Genomic DNA, 23,183 nt, shown 5'->3' with positions numbered 1-23,183 from the left:
ATGGACGTTGATGAAAAAATAATCACGTTACACTCAAATACAGAGTGTAAGCAAACTTGTGGCAGCAACTGGAATGATCCTCCAGAAGCCGATGGGGATTTAGATGGGGAGAATGATCTGCATGTCTATCTAGATGAGGAGAGTGTCCAAGATTTGTCTTCCGACGTAGACGGTGACATTAACCAAGACACGGGTGGAAGCCCTAATCAAGCTTTCCACACAGATGTGGAAGGAACCCAAAGTGTCTCTCCAGAGGTGGAGGGAGAAGCAGATGGAGATTCCACGGAGGACTTTGATTCTGATGCGGACGATGGAGAGGACCGTGTTCTCTGCTTGGATGTCAGCGATGGTGACCGAGACTTCGACATTAGCACTGGTCAACGGGAGGTCAACCGCGAATCGTCCCTCGCAGCCACCTCGCCGGTTTCCCCTTCTGCGCCTGACAAACCATACAGGTGCCCCGAATGTGGGAAACACTTTGGCACCAGCTCCATCTTGGGCCAGCACCGCCGCATCCACAGCGGAGAGAAGCCCTATAAGTGCGGCGCCTGCGGCAAATGCTTCACCCGGGGCTCGACCTTCCTCCAGCACCAGCGGACGCACACGGGCGAGAAGCCGTTCAAGTGCCCCGATTGCGGCAGGTGCTTCGGCCGGAGCTCCAACCTCATTCAGCACCAGCGGGTCCACACAGGGGAGAGGCCCTACAACTGCGGCACCTGCGGAAAGTCCTTTTCCCTCAGCTCCACCCTCATCCAGCACCAGATCATCCACACGGGAGAGAAACCGTACAAATGCCCCGATTGCGGCAAGTGCTTCAACCGCAACTCCAACTTGCTGAACCACCGGCGGGTGCACACCGGGGAACGCCCTTTCGCCTGCCGCGTCTGCGGCAAGTCGTTTTCCGAGAGCTCCTCCCTCACCCAGCACCAGCGGACCCACACCGGGGAGCGCCCTTTCCGGTGCAAGGAATGCGGCAAGTCCTTCTCGCTCAGCTCCACTCTGATCCAGCACCACGTCACCCACACCGGGGAGAAGCCTTACGAGTGCCTGGACTGCGGCAAGTCCTTTGGCCTCAGCTCCACCCTGCTGCGCCACCAGCGGGTCCACACCGGAGAAAAGCCCTTCGAGTGCCAGGACTGCGGGAAGACCTTCGGCGTCAGTTCGCACTTCTTGCAGCACCGCAGAGTCCACACGGGCGAACGCCCCTTTCAGTGCCCGGATTGCGGGCGCGCCTTTAGCCAGCGGGCGCATTTGGCGCTACATCAAAAGACCCACCAGAATGGGATGGCCTTGCGGCTCCGCCACCAAACCCTCTACATCTGCAGCGACTGCGGGAAGAGCTTCCGGCAGAGCTCGCACATGGCACAACACCAGAGGGTCCACGCCGGCGAGAGGCCGTACCGATGCGAGGACTGCGGGCGCGGCTTCTCCCAGAGCTCCAAGCTGCTGCAGCACCAGCGGGTCCACACCGGCGAGAGGCCGTACCCTTGCGAGGATTGCGGGTGCCGCTTTGGGCACAGCTCGGCACTGTCGCAACACCGGCACATTCACACCGGGGAGAGGCCGTACAAATGCCCACGCTGCGAGAAGGCTTTCTGCCAGAGCTCGGCGCTCGTGCAGCACCAGCGTATCCACACCGGGGAATTGCCGTACGCGTGCCAGGAATGCGGGAAGCGCTTCCGATACCTCCTGCAGCGCACGCGGCACCAAAAGGCGCATTTCAGGGGAGGGGCCTCAGCTGCTGCTGCTGGTCTTGCAGGAGAAGCAGATACATTAGCAATGAAGAACAAGCTGGTACCTTCAGCAGGGAATGAGACTTGAACGGAGGATGGTTCTTCCACAGTGGAACATGGAGAGTAACTAATTTGGCACGAGGCTGAGGGGCAAAAATGGTACTTAGCTGGGGAGAGAATCCTGTAGCATCATAATATTGCTTTGGAGAATGGTGTGGCAGAGGGAGTGGGGCAGCTGTTTCATAAGTGGGGTGGCCATTTTGAATCACAGAAGGTGTGAATACGGAAATTAGGGTCAGCAGAAAGCAGGCCCATGTAGTAGAGCAGGGGTCAGCAAACTTTATCAACAGGGGGCCGATGCACTGTCCCTCAGACCTTGTGAGGGGCCGGACTATATTTTGCAAAAAGAAGAACGAATTCCTATGCCCCACAAATAACCCAGAGATGCATTTTAAATAAAAGGACACATTCTACTCATGTAAAAACACGCTGATTCCCTGACCGTCCATGGGCCGGATTGAGAAGGCGATTGGGCCAGATGTGAGGGACATTTTAAATGGGTGGAAAATTGAAAACAAAAATATTCTCCTCATAACCTCTTGTATGTTTGTCCACAGGGAACATTCCCCCCCCCCCCCAGAAATACTCCCTAATATTAACGTGCATATAAGAGGCAGAAGGGGAAATGCTCCTCTTTGGAGGCACTCTTTCCTCCAATAATCCTGTCAATTTTACAGCCACTGATTTCTTCATGGCCCTTCTAGAGCACTTCATCTATGAGTAGGACATGACATCTCCAATTAATTCCTGTTCCAAGATATAAAACCTCTGATTTTTTTTTAAATTAACTTAGGGGGAAATTGCTGAGGAAAATGGAAAACTACTGCTAGAGGAGGGTGAAAGGTTGTTTTCTGCTGCTCCAGAGAAGCGGACACAGAGCAATGGATTCAAACTACTGGAAAGAAGATTCCACCTAAACATTAGGAAGAACTTCCTGACAGTGAGAGCTGTTCGGCCGTGGAATTTGCTGCCAAGGAGTGTGGTGGAGTCTCCTTCTTTGGAGGTCTTTAAGCGGAGGCTTGGCAGCCATCTGTCAGGAATGCTTTGATGGTGTTTCCTGCTTGGCAGGGGGTTGGACTGGATGGCCCTTGTGGTCTCTTCCAACTCTATGATTCTATGATTCTATTCTATTCTATACTGCTGTAGTTAGTGGCATTCAGAGCTAAATGTAAGAACACTTAGGTCCCGCTATCCAAATACTCATACGAAAATTCACTTATCCAAACTTGAGGAATTAGTACCCAGACTTGCCATACACACTGCAGATTTAGATAGACCTGTGTGTAGAACTGTAAACATATAAGTTGACTTAAACAAGCCTTACTTTTTTGTGTTTTGCTGTTCTGTGGCCGTTTTGCCAGAAACCATGGTGGCCGGGGGGGAGAAAGGGGGAGAAACCAGACAAATAAGAGAGCACCCCCCCCCAATTCCTTATTTGCCTTTTGCAGGGTTTCAGAGGGTTTTCCTGGTTTTTGTTTTTGTAATTTTGAACTCTTAAGTTCCATGGTTGGGAACACATTAGAAATTTCCCCATAGGAATCAGTGGAAATTGTCGACTTGTTATGCAAATACTCATCTAACAAATGATTTCCTGTATTTGGATAGTGGGACTTGTGTGTACGTCTTTAGAATGATTAATACATTATGTCTAATTTGGCTGGACACACGTATAATACTATTTTATACAGTCGGGAGAGAAGCAAGAGTACATTTTAAATTGTTCTAGTATTGTTGATTAATTTCCCTACGTTGGATTCTCCCCAACTAAATTCTGCTCAGAACAAACCCACTGAAATTAATGGACCTAATCATGCCCATTAATTTCTTTGAGTCTACTCTGGGTATAACTAATAATTGGATACAACCCAACGGTTCCTGTCAAATTAAATTTAGTTGTTAAAGACAGCTCGATCCTGGGGAGATTTTGGTGGGCTTATTGATTTCATTTGGGCTTGGTGCAGCTAATTTCTGTATAGCAGTGGCTCCCTGTTGGTGGGCCAGGGGGTCCATGAAACCCACCCAAGGGGTCCGTGGCGCCATTCACTTAACAAAAACTACCATAGAAATACCATTTTTTTCAAAAGTAGGCGGTCCGTGGCTTTGCTTTTGAAAGACAGGGGGTCTGCGGTACTTAGCTAATTGTGAATCACTGCCGTATCAGGCTGCGTGGTTGGTCTTAGCTGTGTTCTCTTCTGAATAAATATGTACGCTATTCAGCCGCATGTCTCTCTGGAACTGAATGGAGCTTACCTCACATTCAAACCGCACACTTAAAATGCTCCGATGCCACTTTAAGCAGCCATGGCTTCCCCCAAAGAATGCTGGGAGCTGTAGTTTGTTAAGCGTCCTGAAAGTTGCTAGGATGCTGCCCGTTCCCCTCCTTTAACAAACAAACCCTCTTCAAGGGATCTCTGGAAATTGTAGCTCTGTGAGGGGAATAGGGGGTTCCCTAACAACTTTTGGCACCCGTAACAAACAGCAGCTCCCAGAATTCTTTGGGGGAACCCACAACTGTTTAAAGCAGTATTACAGTGTGCTTGAAACGTGTTGTGCGAATGCGGTCTGAGTAGACATGAATAGGATTGGGCCTGCACATTCAATGGGACTCATGAGCTACGTCGCCCTTAATCCACAGCATTGATTTTAGTAGAATTTCCACTGCAATCCTCTAAATGTCATTCAGAAGTAAATCCCATTGAGTTCAGTATCCTATACTCCCAGATAGGTGGGGAAGCCTAGTAACTGGATTTGGGCCAATATGTACTGTGGACTCAGTACATATATTTTAAGGACACATTGGTAATCACTCCAGTGATTTCTTTTGTTTGAAATGCTGGCGTAAATGATTTGTGTGTGTGTGTGTGTGTGTGTGTGTGGTTTTTTTAGTTGTAATTGGTGCTTGGAAGAGTTTCAACTACTGATCTTCAGCTTTCCAGAGGTAATTACATTTAATTGCTGCCTTCTAAACATTCTTTCACCCTTCACTTTTAGGAGGGAAAAATCCCAAGCACTAGTCTCTGAATTTTTCTCTTTAGTTATTTTATTCTCTGCCAAATAGTTGCTTTCTGGCAAGCAAATCTTCCACATGCCCTGCACCTGTTAAAACTACCCCTGTGCCCACCTCTTGCCAAATACATAAACATAATTGTTTCTGGTTGGGAAGAAGGGCCTTTATTCTTCACTCTGCCCTTGAGGCGAGGACAAAAAGTTGTGAGGAAGCATTGTTCTCTACTTCCAGCTTTGTCTGGAAGACATACACCAGGAGGAAAGGGTACCTCTGAGAGAATAGGCTCTTAAGAGAAAGGCTGGCATTCTTCCCCAAGTCTGAGAAAGGCAATGAATCCTACTAGTTAGAGTTTGGGGTGGGGCTGTGAGGGATCCTATTCCCTCCCCTTTCAATACTTCCCCAACAGTGACTCTCCCTAGGTTTCACTGACAACTAGGATGAATCCTTCAGTGTTCATATGGGAGTTGTCTCTGGGGTACCTCAGGGCTCTACGTTTGAAAACCTCTTGCCACCTATGGGATCTCCCTACCAGGGTTCCCAACTACTGCAGTTTGCCTTCACTTTAGGCAAATAAGTGGCACACTTGGCTTCACTGTCCAGCCCTCTGTATGACAGGAGAATAAGCAAACTGTTTCCTCTTCCACAGGAAAGCTTTGTTCTCTCCTCTTAGTCACACCTCTTAAGGTACTGATACACTGCCACAGTCAACGAACGTTTAAGCACATTTAACTTTATTAGGTAACTTGAAAACATGGATATCTCGGGTTATTACTGGTACAAATCTTCTCATGTAATTCAGCTTTGTTATATTTCTTGCATCCTTCTAGCAATGGTAATGACCTTTCCTCCCATTCCCCAAAGCCTAACCTCACATTTTTTCTCTCTAATCCTCCACCCCCAACTGCCAAACCCCCAACTGACTTTCAAGGTTGTTCCCCCTCCTTTTAGAATGCCAACTAGCTCTGCCTCCCAGGGAACACCTACCTAAAATGGGAGTGATAGGTTAGCCCATGATGAACCTGAATCATCAGCACAAAATGCCCATTTCACAGAAGAAGAATCGGCAGTCCTCATAATGACACCCCCTCCAGACGAAAGGTAGAACGCCTGCACACACCTGTAAACAAATAAAACCACAAAAGCAGGCGACGGTCTGCAAAAACCCAACAACTTCCAACAAACCGAATCCCAAGAAAAGATAAAATCACTGAGAACTGGGAGCGGCAGAGAGCTGGGAGCAGCAAGGGTGTTGCTTGAGAGTGCTGTGGTGCCCACAGGCGCCATATTGGGAACGGCAGAGTTAGCCTGATTCTCCTGTGTTTTGTCACTGTTTCCAGAACAGGCAACCGAGAGCCCAACTGGGTTAGAGAGGGCAGCGCTGTGAGCCTGTCAATGCCTCACTTTCTCTCAGAGAGGTAGGAATTAGCTTTTCAATAAGGTGGGCAGCCCTTTCTAGAGGGAGACACCTCTCTTGTGAACAGCAGGAGAGCTAGAGTGGCTGAAACGCGCCTTCACAGATACTTGAGCAATCAAGCTTTTTTCAAGATGATGCGAAAACCCTGAGAAGGAACAGAATGGACTTCAGCTTCCTGTTCCCCAGGGATGAGAGACATCCATTGATTAAGAATGTAGCATAACTTGAGTTATCTCATTCACCAGTTTGTGCCTCTTTCACTTGCTTGTAATAAAGACTTATGGGCACACCTGGGTATACATCTCTTATTTACTGAACTTCGGGATTGCTGTCTCTGCACGGTTTGAGTCTTGGGGGTCTCCTATTCCATAAACTTTGGGTTTGTTCTCTACAGTGCAAGGTTTCTCTGGAGTTATCCCCCCCGACAGGTATTTCAATGAATTCGTAATGGGTAGCCCTCCAGATTTTGTGGGCTACAGCTCCCATCATTCCTGACCATTAGCCATGCAGCTTGTGGCTGATGGAAGCTGGAATTCAACATCTGGAGGGCACCATGTTGGCTATCCCTATATGAACATGCAAAAAGGGTTTTCTTCGCAGGGGCCGATAAGCCTTTCCATGCTTCGTTGGTCTCAATTAGATTTTAATAATCAGCCGAGATGTATGCATGCACATCCTTCAGCTAGGATGCAGCTACAAAAGCAATACACATTTTAGTTACAAGAGGGTATCTATGTTAATCTTTATACCTTGAATTTTACAATGAATCTTTGTGGTATGTGGACAACTATGCCTTAAATACAGAGCAAGACCGTGTGTAAATATTCCACTATCTGATTTGTCTGACTTGCATCCTGCAGTTCTAGCCTAATATCCAACAAAGTGAGCAATTGTCTCATGCACTTTCCATAGAATGATTTATTATCCTATTCTTAAGGGTGTAACCAGACTCAGTTTCAGACATGATGGTCTTGACCTCTGCTAGTTCTTTACATTCATCTATTTATTGACCTGCTTTTCTACCTCTAAGTTGGTTTAAAAATAACATTAAAAACTATTATATATATGCTGAGCACAAGAAGCTGGTGTAAAAGACCTCCGCTGAGGTCTTCAGCAAGTGAGTAGGATCGCATAGAAGGAATCATAGAATCATAGAGTTGGAAGAGACCACAAGGGCCATCCAGTCCAACCCCCTGCCAAGCAGGAAACACCATCAAAGCATTCCTGACAGATGGCTGTCAAGCCTCTGCTTAAAGACCCCCAAAGAAGGAGACTCCACCACACTCCTTGGTAGCAAATTCCACTGCCGAACAGCTCTCACTGTCAGGAAGTTCTTCCTAATGTTTAGGTGGAATCTTCTTTTTTGTAGTTTGAATCCATTGCTCCGTGTCCGCTTCTCTGGAGCAGCAGAAAACAACCTTTCACCCTCCTCTATATGACATCCTTTTATGTATTTGAACATGGCTATCATATCACCCCTTAACCTTCTCTTCTCCAGGCTAAACATACCCAGCTCCCTAAGCCGTTCCTCATAAGGCATCGTTTCCAGGCCTTTGACCATTTTGGTTGCCCTCTTCTGGACACGTTCCAGCTTGTCAGTATCCTTCTTGAACTGTGGTGCCCAGAACTGGACACAGTATTCCAGGTGAGGTCTGACCAGAGGTCTGACTGGAGGTGGCGCTGTGGTCTAAACCACTGACCCTCTTGGGCTTGCCGATCAGAGGGTCGGAGGTTCGAATCCCTGCGATGGAGTGAGCTCCCGTTGCTCTGTTCCAGCTCCTGCCAACCTAGTTCGAAAGCACACCAGTGCAAGTAGATACCGGTAAATAGGTGTGATGGGAAGGTAAATGGCGTTTCCATGCGCTTTGGTTTCTGTCAGTGTTCTGTTGCGCCAGAAGCAGTTTAGTGATGCTGGCCACATGACCAGAAAGCTGTCTGTGGACAAACGCCGGCTCCCTCGGCCTGAAAGCGAGATGAGCGCCACACCCCATAATCGCCTTTGACTGGATGTAACCGTCCAGGGGTCCTTTTACCTTTTTACCTTCTACCTGGTGTCAAACCATTTGCACTGTTAAGGCCATAACCAGCACTTGGAATTGAGCTGGGAAACTGCCTGGGAGCCACTGAAGGTGAGACAGTCATGACACCCGAAAAACTGGCCCAAACTAGCATTTTGCACGAGCTGAATTTTCAGAATGCTTTTAAAAGACATTTAGCATGTTGCAGTAATTCAGCCGGGCTATGGCCAAAGCCATATATGCCTTCTCTGAGAAAGAAAGCAACTGGCTCCCCAGCCAAAGTTGTTTGAAAGCATCCCTGGCTGCTGTTGCCACCTGGCCATACAACTACGGGGGATTCCCTAGATTCCCCACTGTCACTGGGGGCTCAGGTGGCGTTGGCTAGGACCCCCCTTTCCCAACTATGGCTGGTTCAGCAGCTATGGCCCCTTTGGCTACAAACAACTTGGCCGCTGTACACTTTGCTCTGGTAACGTCCAGGTTGGATTACTGCAATGTGCTCTGTGGGGCTGCCCTTGAAGGTGACTCAGAAACGCCCATTGGTCCAAATAACAGTGGGCAGATCACCTGCTGGGTTTCCATTTATATCACAGGCAACCTCTGTTTTAGAACAGTTGTGTTGGTTGCCAGTTCGATTCTGGGCCAAATTCAAGGTGTTCCATACCCTCCAACATTTCTCCAATGAAAATAGGGATGTCGGATTCAATAATAATAATAATAATAATAATAATAATAATAATAATAATAATAATAATAATAATAAATTATATCCCACCCATCTGACTCAGTTGCCCCAGCCACTCTGGGTGGCTTCCAACATATATAAAACATTAAACATTAAAAAAAAACCTCCCTATACTGTACAGGGCTGCCTTCAGATGGCTCGGGGGTTGGATAACTCCATACCCTCCAACATTTCTCTGATGAAGGGGCGCCCTAAGGAAAAGCCAGACATTCCAGCATGAAATCAGAAACTGGGATGGCTTCTGTGAATCCGTGACTGTCCCCATATACCTAAAAGTCCACCTTCTTCCATAAAACTCCTCATGGATGTTAAGATTAGCAGAGGGGGGGCGCCCTCTTGGTGGTTCTGCCACCCTCAGAAGCTCAGGGTGGTGGTGGTGGGCCTGGAGAGGGCCTTCTCTGTGGCAGCCCCTAAGTTGTGGAACTCCCTCCCCACAGAGGTGCAGCCATCCGGCAACTTCTTTATACAGTTTGGGGCGAAAGCTGAAGATGCATCTCTTTACCTTGGCCTTTGATACGTGAGGTATATATTTTCAGGACCCACCCTATGTTTTGTGGTTCCATTTTTTTAACGGTAAGTCTTTAGGCTGTTGTTAATGTTGTGTTTTAAATTGTAATCCCCCCCCCCCGAGGGGCCTGAGGATGAAGAGCAGGTAATAAATTGAAATTATAATTAATAGCAGTAGTCATAACAATCACGGTAAACTAAACAGATGTAACAAGAATAAAACAGATTAAAATATGATCAGAACACACAAGACCAACAAGAACAGATTGGTGCCAATGACACCACCCAATGCCAGGAGGTTAATAATAATCATCTTAATAAATTTATTACTTATACCCCGCCCATTTGGGTTGCCCCAGCCACTCTGGGCAGGCTTCCAACAGAATATAAAAACACAATGAAACACCAGAAATTAAAAGCTTCCCAAATCTTGGGGGCAATTGCAATAAAGACCCTGCTTTGCGCACGTGATGTCTTCATTTTGCACATGGAACAGGGGCAAAGTTATGTTCAAAGGAAATCTGTGGATTTTGTCTTTTGGTCTGGGGAATCCCAGCTGTCATCGTTTAAATCAACCTGCCTGACTACAGTGAGCAAGCAAGGCTGCCTACCGGCTAATTAAACAATTAAACGCACTCAAGGAGTGCGTGTGTTGGTCTGATTGCTTGATTAAAAAATAATTTCTTCATTAGCCCGGGGAAACACCGTGCTAATTCCAAGAAGAACCACAAACTGCTTCCACACCCTTAGGAGTCTCTCTCACTCTCTCTGGCGGTGGGCAGCTTTCAACCTCTTGCCCTTTCCCACAATACGGCTGCCACCTCCCACCCAAGTTCCCCGCGGCAGCCAGAAATCCAACAGGAGCAGCTTTCTCGAGCCAGATGGAAAAGAAGGACCACAAATTAAATATCTCGCCCGAGGAGGTATTAAAGCTTTGTGAACGAGTCCTTTGCATCTGTAAAAAGTAGAGAGAAATATATGCACAACTCAGAGACTTAACACGTAGAAGAGAACGCGAAGAACATACGTTCAAAGAAGATTGGATAACGTTTATTGAATATATGGGAAATAATTGTGTATAGCTGAAAACGCTGGCAGCAGTAAGATAAATCCAACAGCGTAAATCAGTTTTGATGGATGCAATAATGGAATACTGAATGGTATAGTTTTTGGTAAAATATGCAGGGATTTATGATGTGTAAAATGAACCATGGAAAGGGAAGAATGTTAAGTCATTGATGTCTTAAGGAAAACGAGTATCTTAAATTGTAAAACAGAAGACTTACTAAAATTTATAGACAAAAAAGAGGAAGGGGGTTGGGGCATCTTGGCTCCCGGTGCTTATTGTTCTGGAACGCTTTGCAGAGGAGCGCCGAGCTGATCTGGGAATCCTGGTTCCCCAAATCCACTGCGCTGCTTGGAAATCGAATGCGCCCACGAGGGCGCAGCGCAATGCGCCTTCCCGGAGCTGCAGCCAAGGGATTCCTCCCTGAGCCTGCTCCGTCCCAGAAAGCAAGCCAGGCAGGAGCCCCTGTCCCGGCCATGTGCCTCTTTAAATTGAAATGGTTAACCACCATAGAGAATGCCTTCTCTTTCTCCTTTCCATTCCCTGCCTGCAAGCGGCGGAAGAGGGGGACCGTGCAGAGGAGGGAACTTCCTCTGACTCGCTCCCTCCCAGTCACCCTGAGCCCTGGTGGCTGGTGAGCGGAGACAGGGGTTACTGCAGTGCACAGGCAGCTCGGGGCGGGGGGCTCCCCTGGCTTTATGGGGAGGGGGGGTCCCCGTGTAGGGCAAGATCTCCCCAGAGCATCAGACCTCTGAGGCAGCGGCAGCTGCAATGGTGAGTTTTAGGGTGTCTTGCAAGAGCTGGGAAATGGGTGCATTTCTATTTTTTATTTTTATTTTGCAAACAAAAGAGACGGGGGTTGGAGTTGGCGGTTTTGTGGACAGGCCAAATGCAGGGATTTATTATTGTTTTTTGCAAAGGATCAAAACATAAGTCATTATTTAGTGTAGGAGATGGTTGGCACCGGGAGATCGGCAGCGTTGTACTTCAAATCACTTCGATCTCCTTGCCGTAGCCTGGGGAGGGGAGTTAGCGACGCGATCCTAGCCCTCGGGTTCCACCGCGGTTTACTCCAAAGTACGCGTGCACAGGATTGCAGCCTGAGAGAGGGGTTTTCGTATTTGCTCGGCAAGGCACATTTAGTAGATGAAGAAGCGTTGCTGATCTGCGTTGTTGGTTCTAACCATGAGAACAAGGGGAAGTGGCATTTATTCTGCATTAAGCTTTGTGAAATATCGCCGGTGTGGAGCGTTTGTGTGTCTTCTGAAGCAGTTGCGGACAGAGAACCACAGTGTGGGGTGCTAACACTTGGGTGGGTAGGTGGGTGTCGCATGCCAAAAGAAGGGACACAACCTTTCCTGCTCCTTAGCTGTGAATCATCATCTATTAACCCCCTAACTCTGTATAGTCCACTGTTCTTTCTTGTACAATTCTTCTGTTGCTTTCCCCAAATAATAAAAATGATAGTTATATTTGTTTATACCCTGCCATTTCCCCTGCCAGGGACTCTGCATGGGCTACAGATAAAATAAGAACAGCTAAAACATATGGGGGGGGGGGAATCATGAAAAACAATTAAACATTAGCATAATTAAAACTCTCTTTCTCTCTTAAGATATATTAAAAGCATACAGACAGTTGCAACAAAAACAGCACGGTACCGACCCCCTTATTAAAAGCAGTCTGTTCCCAAACACTTGTTGGAGCAAGAAAGTCTTCACCTGCTGGCAGAAGGACAAGGAGGAAGCCAGTCCGACGTCTCTAGGAAGGGAGTTCCAAAGTCTGGGAGCAGCCACCAAGAAGGCCCTGCTGACCGTGAGAGTGATGGAACCGAGAGAGGAGTCTCCCCTGAAGATCTCAGAACTCGGGCAGGTTTGTATGGATAGTACCGGTAGTTTTCATTAATAAGTTTTGCATTAACATGAGATCAGCAGTAAAACTCAGTGACCAATGCATTTCAGAGTATATACAGGGATAGCCCATGCGGTCAGCCAGAATTACAGTAGTTCAACAGTTTCCAGAGGGCCACAGGTTCCTTGTTTTTTAATTAAAAAAAATGAAAGGGAGCTCTTTGGACATTTGTGAAGCCCATCGCACAACTCTTTAGCTGAGATAAACCTGTGCAGCACAATCCTAAACTTTGTTTACGCAGAAGGAAGTGCCACCGTGTCCAGTGGGACTTATTCCTGAGTAAGGAGCAACACTATGGCAAGATCTGCCAGGGCGAGCGGTTAAGATGTAGCCGATCTCTGGCTCAGCCAGCTGCCCACTGCCCAGTGGCAAAGCGAGTGTTTTGCATGCAGCCGGGGTCCCAGGCTCAACGGCTGGCATTGCCAGCTGCAAAAGATCTTGTGTGTGGGGATGGGGAATCCAGCAGGGCTGGGCAAGACCTTGGCTCGGGGCCCTGCAGAACTGCCTGGGCCAGAATAAACAATGCACCCCACTCATGGTAACAAACTAAGAGTCTGACGCAAAAAGAATGGCACTTCTGTGAGGAGAACAGGGTAAAGGTAAAGGGGCCCCTGACCATCAGGTCCAGTCGTGTCCGACTCTGGGGTTGCGGCGCTCATCTCGCTTTATAGGCCGAGAGAGCCGGCGTTTGTCCGCAGACAGCTTCTGGGTCATGTGGCCAGCATGACAAAGCCGTTTCTGGCGAACCAGAGCAGCACACGGAAACACCATTTACCTTCCCGCTGGAGCGGTCCCTATTTATCTACTTGCACTTTGACATGCTTTCAAACTGCTAGGTGGGCAGGAGCTGGGACCGAGCAACGGGAGCTCACCCCATGGTAGGGATTCGAACCGCCAACCTTCTGATCAGCAAGCCCTAGACTCTGTGGTTTAACCCACAGCGCCACAACAGGGGCCCCCTATCAATTCTCAGCACCCTTAACAAATGACAGTTCCCAGGATTCGGGGTGTGGGGACTGTTTAAAGTGGTATAGCAGTGCTTTAAATGTACTGTTCGGATGTGGCCTTCACCTTCAGCGCTAAAGTGTCTTGTTCATACCTGCCACCCGTTTGGAATCTGCCCACTTCCCTGAATTATATGGATGATTATTTTTCTCTCTCCCTCCTTTCCCCCCCTTTGCAAATTGGGGCAAGTCCCCATCGCGAGGGCAGCGTAAATTAAGAGCACGTGGCGCTTGCAGGCACTAAGGAACCAGGTAGTGAGGACTTTGGATCTGGACTTGGCCCTCTCTCGAGTGGAGGCGTTTGCTGGCAGTTCCCAGCTGCCAAGGCTGAGTTTCAAAGCAGACAAAGGCGGAAGCAGGACCTGTCCCTGGCATGCATGTCTTTGCTAAGGTGGTAGAGCTGTTTGGGTCCTTTGTGGCTTCCCTGTTTTGCACAGACCCTCTGCTGCGCTGGGTCCCTTTGCTTGTCGGCGTCTTTGTGATAAGGGCTTGGAACAGGGCCAACAAATCTCAAAGAAATTGTCCCAAGCAATGTCTGCTTGACTGTGCCGTTGTTCCTGGGTTAGACTGATGGGGCAAAGAATCACATGAGCGTTAGGTTAGCTGTTTGCTTTACATTCTGGATATATATCTATATTTATCAATATATATAAAAAAAGCTTTTTGCATGCTGCTGTGCTATAGTGGAACCAACAGGAGGTGAGAATGCTATATTGTGTGCATCGCTGTATTGTATATTTTTGAACCACCCTGAGCGAGCCGTTGCCACAGCTGCCACTCCACCCCCTTTTTGGTTAGCAACTGGAGAGCCAGGAATCGCTTGGACTGAGGAATGTTCAGTCCATGGTGCCCCATCTCTATTGGCTGGGCTGGCAGAGAACAGGATGATGGGTAGTGGGTATCACCTATGGAGCTAACGTTCCCCAGTCTCTTTCTTTTTTGGGCGGTGCATGTAACTTTTTGTTTTTAAAGACGTGCCCGTAGATGCCAAAATCATGCCAGTAGCTATGCTGGCAACATGTTACCTGCAGGATCAGTCTTGAGAGAATTTCAGGTGGGATAATGCAATTACGTCCTGCTTATGGGGAGAGTGCAATTACATCCTATTTATGGGGAGAGTGCAATTACGTCCTGTTTATGGGGAGAGTGCAATTATGTCCTGCTTATGGGGAGAGTGCAATTACATCCTGCTTATGGGGAGAGTGCAATTACATCCTATTTATGGGGAGAGTGCAATTACGTCCTGCTTATGGGGAGAGTGCAATTACGTCCTGCTTATGGGGAGAGTGCAATTACATCCTGCTTATGGGGAGAGTGCAATTACGTCCTGCTTATGGGGAGAGTGCAATTATGTCCTGTTTATGGGGAGAGTGCAATTACGTCCTGTTTATGGGGAGAGTGCAATTACGTCCTGCTTATGGGGAGAGTGCAATTACGTCCTGCTTATGGGGAGAGTGCAATTACGTCCTGTTTATGGGGAGATGGCAATTACATCCTGTTTATGGGGAGAGTGCAATTACATCCTGCTTATGGGGAGAATGCAATTATGTCCTGCTTGTGGGGAGAGCACTGCTGGATCAGGCCAGGGACCCATGTTAGTCCAGCACCCCGTTCTCTTCTCACAGTGGCCAACCAGATGCTTGTGGGAAACCCGCAAGCAGGACCCAAACACAAGAGCCCTCTTCCCTCCTGTGGTATTCAGAAGAATTGCTGCCTCTTACCATGGAGACAGGGCAGAGCTCATCATGGCTCCCAGCCATTCATAACCTTCTCGGTGAATTTGTCTAATCCTCTTTAAAATCCACCTCAAGTTGGCCATCAATGCTGCAGGAGCGAGTTCCAAACCCTCTTGTTTGCTTGCAGCTCTCTGTGATCAGGGGATGATTGGCACCAAGGAGCGAGCTGCCTTTCAGGGGAGCTTGTCCACTGGTATTGATCTCCTGTTAAGTAGAGGAACCGCAGGATTCCCCAGCACACGGCCTGAAAGCGACTGATACGGCTTAGTGCTGTTGAACCTGATAGAAAGGAGATTTTTCAGCATCTCTGGTAAGGCACATGGAATTAGCCTGTTGTTTTTCACTCTTGGGTCTGCAGGTCCCCTAGAAAATGCTCCTGCCGCAGCATCCCACATGGATGGAACAAAGGAGGCAAGCGATCCTGACAGACCTGGAACTTCGGAGGAAGAGGAGACCCTGAGAATCACTCATGCAGGTGGGAAAGATGAAACCGGAAAGACTTGTCTTGAAACGTGGGGATATAAAGTCCATATCACCATCCCTCTCATGTAGAATCGGTGTTCATTTAAGAGCAACAACATTTAGATACCGCTCATAATTCAAGAATGTTTCAAGTCCTTTACAACCAAAAGACATATTAATTAAAGGCAGCGTATTAAATGGCGACGAATGACTTGATGAATTAAACAGCAACATCCATAATTAACTCAAGTGCATGAAGCCCTAATGGGACCCAAAAGCCCAGCCGGTTGGTGGGTTTGTGTGTGTCTAGGAAGCTGCATGGGGGCAAGCAGTCTGCGTGGGAGGTATTCATTAGATATCAATTAGCATGCAACAAGTAGAAGATAAAACGAAAGCTTCCCCATTTAATAACTTGTCTGGGCTGGGGAGGAAAATACCCTTCCTAGCTTCCAAATGGGTGATTAGTTTAAACCCTTGAGCTGATGCAGAACCAAGTCCACGGGGTCTCCCCAAAACAGAACGGTACTGGGGAACAAGCTCAGTTCCAGGGTGGCTGGAAATGGGATGGACGGGCTTGTAGGGACGCGGGTGGCGCTGTGGTCTAAACCACTGAGCCTTGTTGAGCTTGCCAAATGGAAGGTTGGCTGTTCGAATCCCCGCAACAGAGTGAGCTCCTGTTGCTCTGTCCCAGCTCCTGCCAGCCTAGCAGTTCGAAAGCACGCCAGTGCAAGTAGATAAATAGGTACCGCTGCGGCGGGAAGGTAAACGGCATTTCCATGCGCTCTGGTTTCCGTCTCGGGTGTTTCGTTGCGCCAGAAGCGGCTTAGTCATGCTGGCCACATGACCCGGAAAGCTGTCTGTGGATAAACGCCAGCTCCCTTGGCCTGAAAGTGAGACGGGCGCCGCAACCCCATAGTCGCCTTTGACTGGACTTAACTGTCCAGGCGTCCTTTACCTTTACCTTTTTTACCTTTACCTTTAGATGGGCCTGTACTCTGAGGCTGCTTTGTATGTTGAAGGGAATCCTGTGTGGATGGAGGGAGCATTGCTTTTCTTGGATGGTCTCCCAAACCTTTGCACAGATGAGCTCTAGCAGATTAAAGTTTCTGTCTGTTTCAGGTTATTTGAGACCTCCCTGTTTCTGATTCCTTCTTCCTTCTTTGCCTCTTTGCCAGGTGATGCTGAGAAGATGGAGCCCTTAAAGGGGGTGGAGGAGGAAGAGGAGGAGGAGGAGGAAGAGGGCATCTTATGTATGGAGCCCAGAGGCCGCGTCGGAGATGACGACTCGCCGACTGCGGCCCCTCCGCAACGCGGGAAGGGGGAGCGCCCATACCCCTGCGGCGAGTGCGGGAAGACGTTCAGCCAGTGGTCGAAGCTGGTGCGCCACCGGCGCATCCACACAGGCGAGCGCCCCAACACGTGCGCCGACTGCGGCAAGTCCTTCACCCAGAGCTCCCACCTGGTGCAGCACCGGCGGACGCACACGGGCGAGAAGCCCTACGTCTGCGGCGACTGCGGCAAGGCCTTTTCCTGGAGCTCCAACCTGGCCCAGCACCAGCGGACCCACACCGGGGAGAAGCCCTACGTGTGCCGGGAGTGCGGCAAGGCCTTCTCCCAGAGCACCAACCTCATCAAACACCAGCGCAGCCACACGGGGGAGAAGCCCTACCGCTGCCCGGAGTGCCCGAAAAGCTTCTACCGCTCCTCGGACCTCATCCAGCACCAGATCACACACACGGGCGAACGGCCCTTCAAATGCGACGAGTGCGGCAAGGGCTTCACCCAGAGTGCCAACCTGGTCAAGCACCGCAAGATCCACGCCGGGGAGAAGCCCTTCCGCTGCAACGACTGCGGCAAGACTTTCATCCAGAGCTCGGAGCTCATCCAGCACCAGCGGACGCACTCGGGCGAGAAGCCTTACCAGTGCCAGGAGTGCGGCAAGCGCTTCGGCCACGGCGCCACCCTGGTCAAGCACCAGCGCCTGCACATGGGGGTGGAGCCGTACCGCTGCGCCGACTGCGGCAAGACCTTTGGGCTCAGCTCGGCGCTGGAGCGGCACCGGCGCTGCCACAGCGAGAGCCGCCCCTACGCCTGCGGGGAGTGCGGGCAGAGCTTCTCGCTGGCCTCCAACCTCACGCTGCACTCGCGCATCCACCGGGGCGAGAAGCCCTACCGCTGCGCCGACTGCGGCAAGTGCTTCGGCATGAGCTCCACCCTCATCCGCCACCAGCGCATCCACACGGGGGAGAAGCCCTACGCCTGCCCCGACTGCGGCAAGGCCTTCGTCCGCAGCTCCCACCTCACGCAGCACCGGCGGACGCACACGGGCGAGCGGCCCTACCACTGCGAGGAGTGTGGGCGGCGCTTCTCCCAGAGCTCCAACCTCATCACCCACCAGCGCATCCACATGGAGGAGCGGCCCCACGTCTGCCACGGCTGTGGACAGCGCTTCGCCCAGGAGGAGGAGCTGCAGTGCCACCACCACCAGCAGCAGGACGGGAAATGCAGCGGCAAAGGGGGTGTCAGAGAGCCAGAGGGCCTGGGGAAAACCTGTGGGGAAAGCCATGTGCCGGCATCGCACCCGGAGAGCGGAGCCACTTGCGCCATGTGCGGGCCGGAGTGCAAAGATGCAGCCGGACTCGTGCAGCACCAGAAAGGCAACGTTTCCCTCGTCTGCAACATATGTGGGGAGAGCTACCAAGATGGCGCCAAGTTAGCTCAGCACCAGGAAAGCCACACGTCTTACATCTGTACCGAATGTGGGAGGAGCTTTGGGGACTCGGGAGCCTTAGCCCGTCATCAGGAGAACCATGAATCTTGGATATGTGGCGTCTGCGGACAGAACTGCAAGGATCGCTTGGCCTTGGTGCAGCACCAAGAAGCACACTCGCTGCACATCTGCGGCGCATGCGGAGAGAGCTTTGTCGACAGCCAGGCACTCGAGGAGCACGAGGAGAGCGGGAGGTGCAAGGACGACTCCAAGCTCCTGTTTGGCCCGGGATCCCAGAAGATGCCGGCGCGTGTGGATTCCAGGGAGAGCTTTGCTGTCGGGATGGCTCTCGTGCCGCGTCAGGAGGGGGAAGCATTGTGGGGCTGTCTGGAGCGTGGGGAAGGCTGCAAGGACAGTTCGGCCCTGGGGTACCACCAGCAGAGCCACCGGCGGAGGCCTCATGCCTGCTCCAAGTGTGAACAGGCCTTTGCCGATGGCGCAGCCCTCTCCCGCCATCGAATGACCCATATGGAAGGGGATTTGTACAAATGTCCCCAGTGCGAGCAGAGCTTTGAGGGCCTTTTGGCCTTCACTCGGCACCAGGGGGAACACGCCTGCGAGAAGTGTGTGGAGTGTGGCCAGGCCTTTGAGGACTGTGAAGGCCTCTCGCTCCACCAGAAGAGCTTGGGGGACGAAATGCACGGGCGTCTTGAATCCAGAGAACCTCCTCGGGCCGACTCAGATCCTGTAACACAACTGAGCGATCCCATGGAGGAGCCTGCTGACACAGGTTTTACCACAGCCCGTAAAATATTCTCTGGTGACCAGCCCTCCAATGAAAAGGTGGTGTCCAGCCCCCACAAGAGTGTCCCACTGGACAAACAGCCCTTTAGTGACCACTTGAGGCCTACTTTGCACCAGAGAATCCACCCGAAAGCTCAGACTCTGGACAGTGTCACACCTGAGAGCATCCCTGAAGAAGAGGAGGCGTGTTCGGGTGGGCTGGGCCTCCAGGACAGCCTAGCTCTCGCCTCACAAACCCCACCCGAAGAAGAGCCTGGTCTGGGCACCTTGGGTGACAGCTCGCTTAAAGATAGCTTGGCTGCGGCTCCACTGCAGAAGAGAGCTTCTCCCGCCGACAGACCTCCTCCGGTCTCCACCGAAATGGCTGCCCTCATCCGCCACTCAAGCACCAAGCCCTACAAGTGCCACGACTGCGAGCAGAGCTTTGCGGATGCCGGCGGCTTGTCGTGCCACCAGGCTGGCCACACGAAGGGGCAGCTGCTGAAGTGCCTCGAGTGTGGGAGGGGCTTCCCGGAGAGGCTGGCTCTGATCCGGCACCAGATGGAACACACAGTACAGAAAGCCAGAGCCGTGCGGCAGCCGCCGCCAACGAGGAACAATCGCGGCAAGGAGAGGGACCCCGGGAGCCCCCTGGAATTCGGGGAGAGCTTCACAGAGATCTCGGCTGTCCTTTTGCAGAGGGAAAACCACGTCTCCGAAAGGGGTGCCTCGCTGCGGCTGAAGGATCGTGGTGGGGACGGGAAGCAGAGTCTAGGAGACCCTTTGCAGACCACGGAGCCCTACTTCCACCTTGATTTGGGGAAAGCCTCGGGTGCCGGGGGAGTGCTGGGCCAGCGCCATGGGCAGCAGGAGAAGGGCAGATACTTTGGGCACTCTGAACCTGGGAAGATCTCCCGGAACAGCTCGATATTGCTGCAGCACCTCCAGAACCACACGGCAGAGCAGCCCTGAAGCCCTGGGGTATTGTCTTCGGTGGGATTTGGTCAGTACCAGGCAGGTGTGACCTGCGGTGCTCTGTCTTGTGTCACACTCCCCACCCCCTGTTCGATCGTCAAAGCTAAGAGTGGGGTGTACATAGGGGTAAACTGGGGCAACTTGGTCTGCCCAGGGTTGGAGACATGCCCTTGATGGAAAGAAGATACTACGGACATTATTATTATTATTATTATTAGGGTGGGGGTCTGTGCAGATGCGCAGAATCGAAACGGGAGGTGCTGCAGCAAACAATGTAAGTTGGGGAAACCCTCGAGGTTCTTCACCAGCAAAATACACAGTGGCTCTTCCTTTTCAGGTATTTTTTCCTTCGTTCCTCCCTGGTTTCCCCTCTGAATCAGATGAGCTCAAGTCTCTTTGAAGGGTAGCTAATCTTGAGGCCTTCCAGATGTTGCTGGACTACAGCTCCCATCATTCCTGACCGCTGGCCATGCCTGCTGGGGCTGATGGGAACTGAAGTCCTAGCAACACCTTGATAGCTTCAGCTTAGGCCTCTCCCCGTTTAAAACATGGAATTAGCCAGGAGCTGGCAGCAGGTGGCCTTGTACAAAAAGTGGAAGGCTTTCTCTGTGTGTGTGTTTCTGTAACTGGTGGGAGGGCTAGTTTCCAAAGTCCATCTTTCTCCCCCTCCATTATTATTATTTTGTATTTCCTATAAGAGCTATTCCAATGCAGACAGATTTTGTGAAATAAGGTGAGATGGGAGGTTTTGTGTTTTTATAAATCACCTGAAAATACAACATACTGGAATGGCTCATTGGGGTACGTTCTGTATCTCCTCCTGCCTCCCGCATGTGGTTGCTTCTCTGTTCTGACCACACTTAGTATGATGCTGAGGGTGGTTTTAGGTCTTTGAATGTGAGTTTGTTTCCTCCTTCCATGACATGGCATCAGGTAAACCAGGATATTTCGTAGGCAGCCTGTCTCCTCCTTCCCACCAGCTTTCCCCCAACCTCACATTTCTACTCTTCCATCCTGCCTGATTTCAGGTGAAAACACTGATGATCAGAAATGGGCTCCTGTGTACGTCTGTGAATAAATAGGATGTACTTGGCACATCTTAAGTGAAGCAGGTTTTCCATATTTCTGCACCCTCAATGTATCTCTGACTTCTACTGGTTGTATTTCTTTTTCTGTGGGGAGAGGGGGTTCCTAGTTAGATTTAAAAACACACAAAAAATACTCCCCATGCCTGTACATTTTAGGTTTGCTTAGTCATTCAGTGCCAACGTCTACCTCACCAATCCAGGTTGGACCACGTCGAGGTCTTTGCCCATAGAAAGTGCTGTAGAGTTGATAAAGTAATAATCCTCAAAGACAAACATAATCTGTGGAACTCCCTGACACAGGAAATATATGGCAGCAGACTCTTAACTTGCCCCATCTAGACGAAAACACATTTTCTGAATCTCTGAATGCTGTTCATAGCTATGAATCCTTTTCTTACTTGTTTGCAATCTTATAATAATAATAATAATTTATTATTTATACCCCGCCCATCTGGCTAGGTTTCTAGACTTCCTTTACCCGGGAGCAGGGCCCATTTAATTCAGTGGGGCTCACTTCTGAGTGGGAATGTGCTGTTAGGTTTATCCTAATACATTTCAAACAAGCAAGCAAACAGACAGACAGATCTCCCTTATCCTGGCACAGCTTTGATTTTATACTTCTTTTCCGGTGCTGGCATCTACCTCACCAATTCAGATGAGCTGAGGCGCGATCCCTTGACAAAGCAGAAAAATTGTCTGCTTGCGTCAGGTGGAACTCATGGCCACATGATACCCATAGTAAGACGGAGAGCTTAGTAGCATGGAGAATGAGACCCATGACACGGGTAGATTCCAGCACTGTGTGCAAGAACCACCTTGGAAAATGTAGAGCAAGGGTGGGGAAGCTTTGGTTATCCGGATGTTGTTGGGACTACGACTCCCATGGACAATTGGCCATTCATACTGGGGCTGATGTGAGACGTAGTCCAGCAATATCAGGAGGGCCAGAGGTTCCCCACTGCTGCTGCATAGAACTAGCCAGTTCACACATGGTGCTGCTTGGCATTGAGACTGAAGCTCCTCTAAACCACCCACAGCTCCTGGCCTGTTCGCTCTACGGTTAAATGGGGCTACTCTAGATAAGCAGGGGAGCAATGCATCGTTCTTGCTACTTTCTGAACTTCCAATGAAGAGGGGCGCCCTTTGAACCGTTGTTTGTACGTGTGGGTTGCCTGTTGTTGTAGCACCGCGGAGATCTCGTGGGCCTGCCGTGTGGCTCCACCAGGGACCTGCACGATTGTACAGTCAGGCTTAGTAGCTGCCTTAGGTGGACCGGCTCAAAAGGCATCTCTGAAGCAGCATGCAAACCTTGGTTTCTCGTGCAGAGCCCAGATGCAGAACAGAAGACTTGTGTGTCCCAGAATCCTTTGTGACACGGAGAATGAGGTGCCCTGTGAAGGCTGGTCAAATGAACCTTCAACTGCCCCTGGCTTGGATGAGAGACAACTGGAAGCTTTCTGCATCTCCTGAGCAGGATATAATTGAGTGTTAATTCAATCGATACTTTTCCTTGTGTCTCCCTCCACCCTTTCCTTCGACCTCATCACCTTCCGTTCCTCCCCAGTCTTATTTGCTGGGGCTGTCCTCTTTGTTTCCAACAGCGCAATCCTAGGCCTGTCTACTCAGAAGTAAGCCCCGCTTTGTTCAGTGGAGGGTTTACTCCTAAGGAAGTGTGTGCCGGATTGTAGCCTTAAGCACTCATCTTTTGTAACTCAGGGCAAACATCTCATCTCCCCGTCCCCCACCGAATATGTCTCCTGTAGCATCCAAATGATAACTCTGTAGGAATCTCTCCATATATTTATGTCTGCGACTGTTAGTTTTGAAAGGGTTGTGTAGCAAAGATTCCTTACCTCTTCCCTGTCCAAGGATGGTTATTTTCCTCCCCTTGATGGATTCAATTCTGTGGTTTGTCACTGAATTCTCTCTGTAATTCTAGGAATGTATCAACCCTGAGACTAATA

At 50.1% G+C, this 23,183-nt stretch overlaps 1 protein-coding gene across 1 annotated transcript; it reads left to right on the top strand.

Moving 5' to 3' along the window:
- LOC117057510 (zinc finger protein 208-like) lies at positions 1-21,560 on the top strand. The gene is made up of 5 exons (XM_033168358.1): positions 1-1,819; positions 11,105-11,184; positions 12,230-12,422; positions 15,560-15,676; positions 16,839-21,560. Exons 1-5 carry the CDS (start codon positions 1-3, stop codon positions 20,126-20,128), a joined length of 5,499 nt encoding a protein of 1,832 aa, XP_033024249.1. The 3' UTR covers positions 20,129-21,560.
- Positions 21,561-23,183: the final 1,623 nt, after the last annotated feature.

This window comes from Lacerta agilis, chromosome 14 (assembly GCF_009819535.1).
Source record: "Lacerta agilis isolate rLacAgi1 chromosome 14, rLacAgi1.pri, whole genome shotgun sequence".
NCBI classification, from domain to species: Eukaryota; Metazoa; Chordata; class Lepidosauria; order Squamata; family Lacertidae; genus Lacerta; species Lacerta agilis.
Note: the sequence above shows the minus strand (reverse complement) of the source record. Positions and strands in the feature narration are given on the sequence as shown.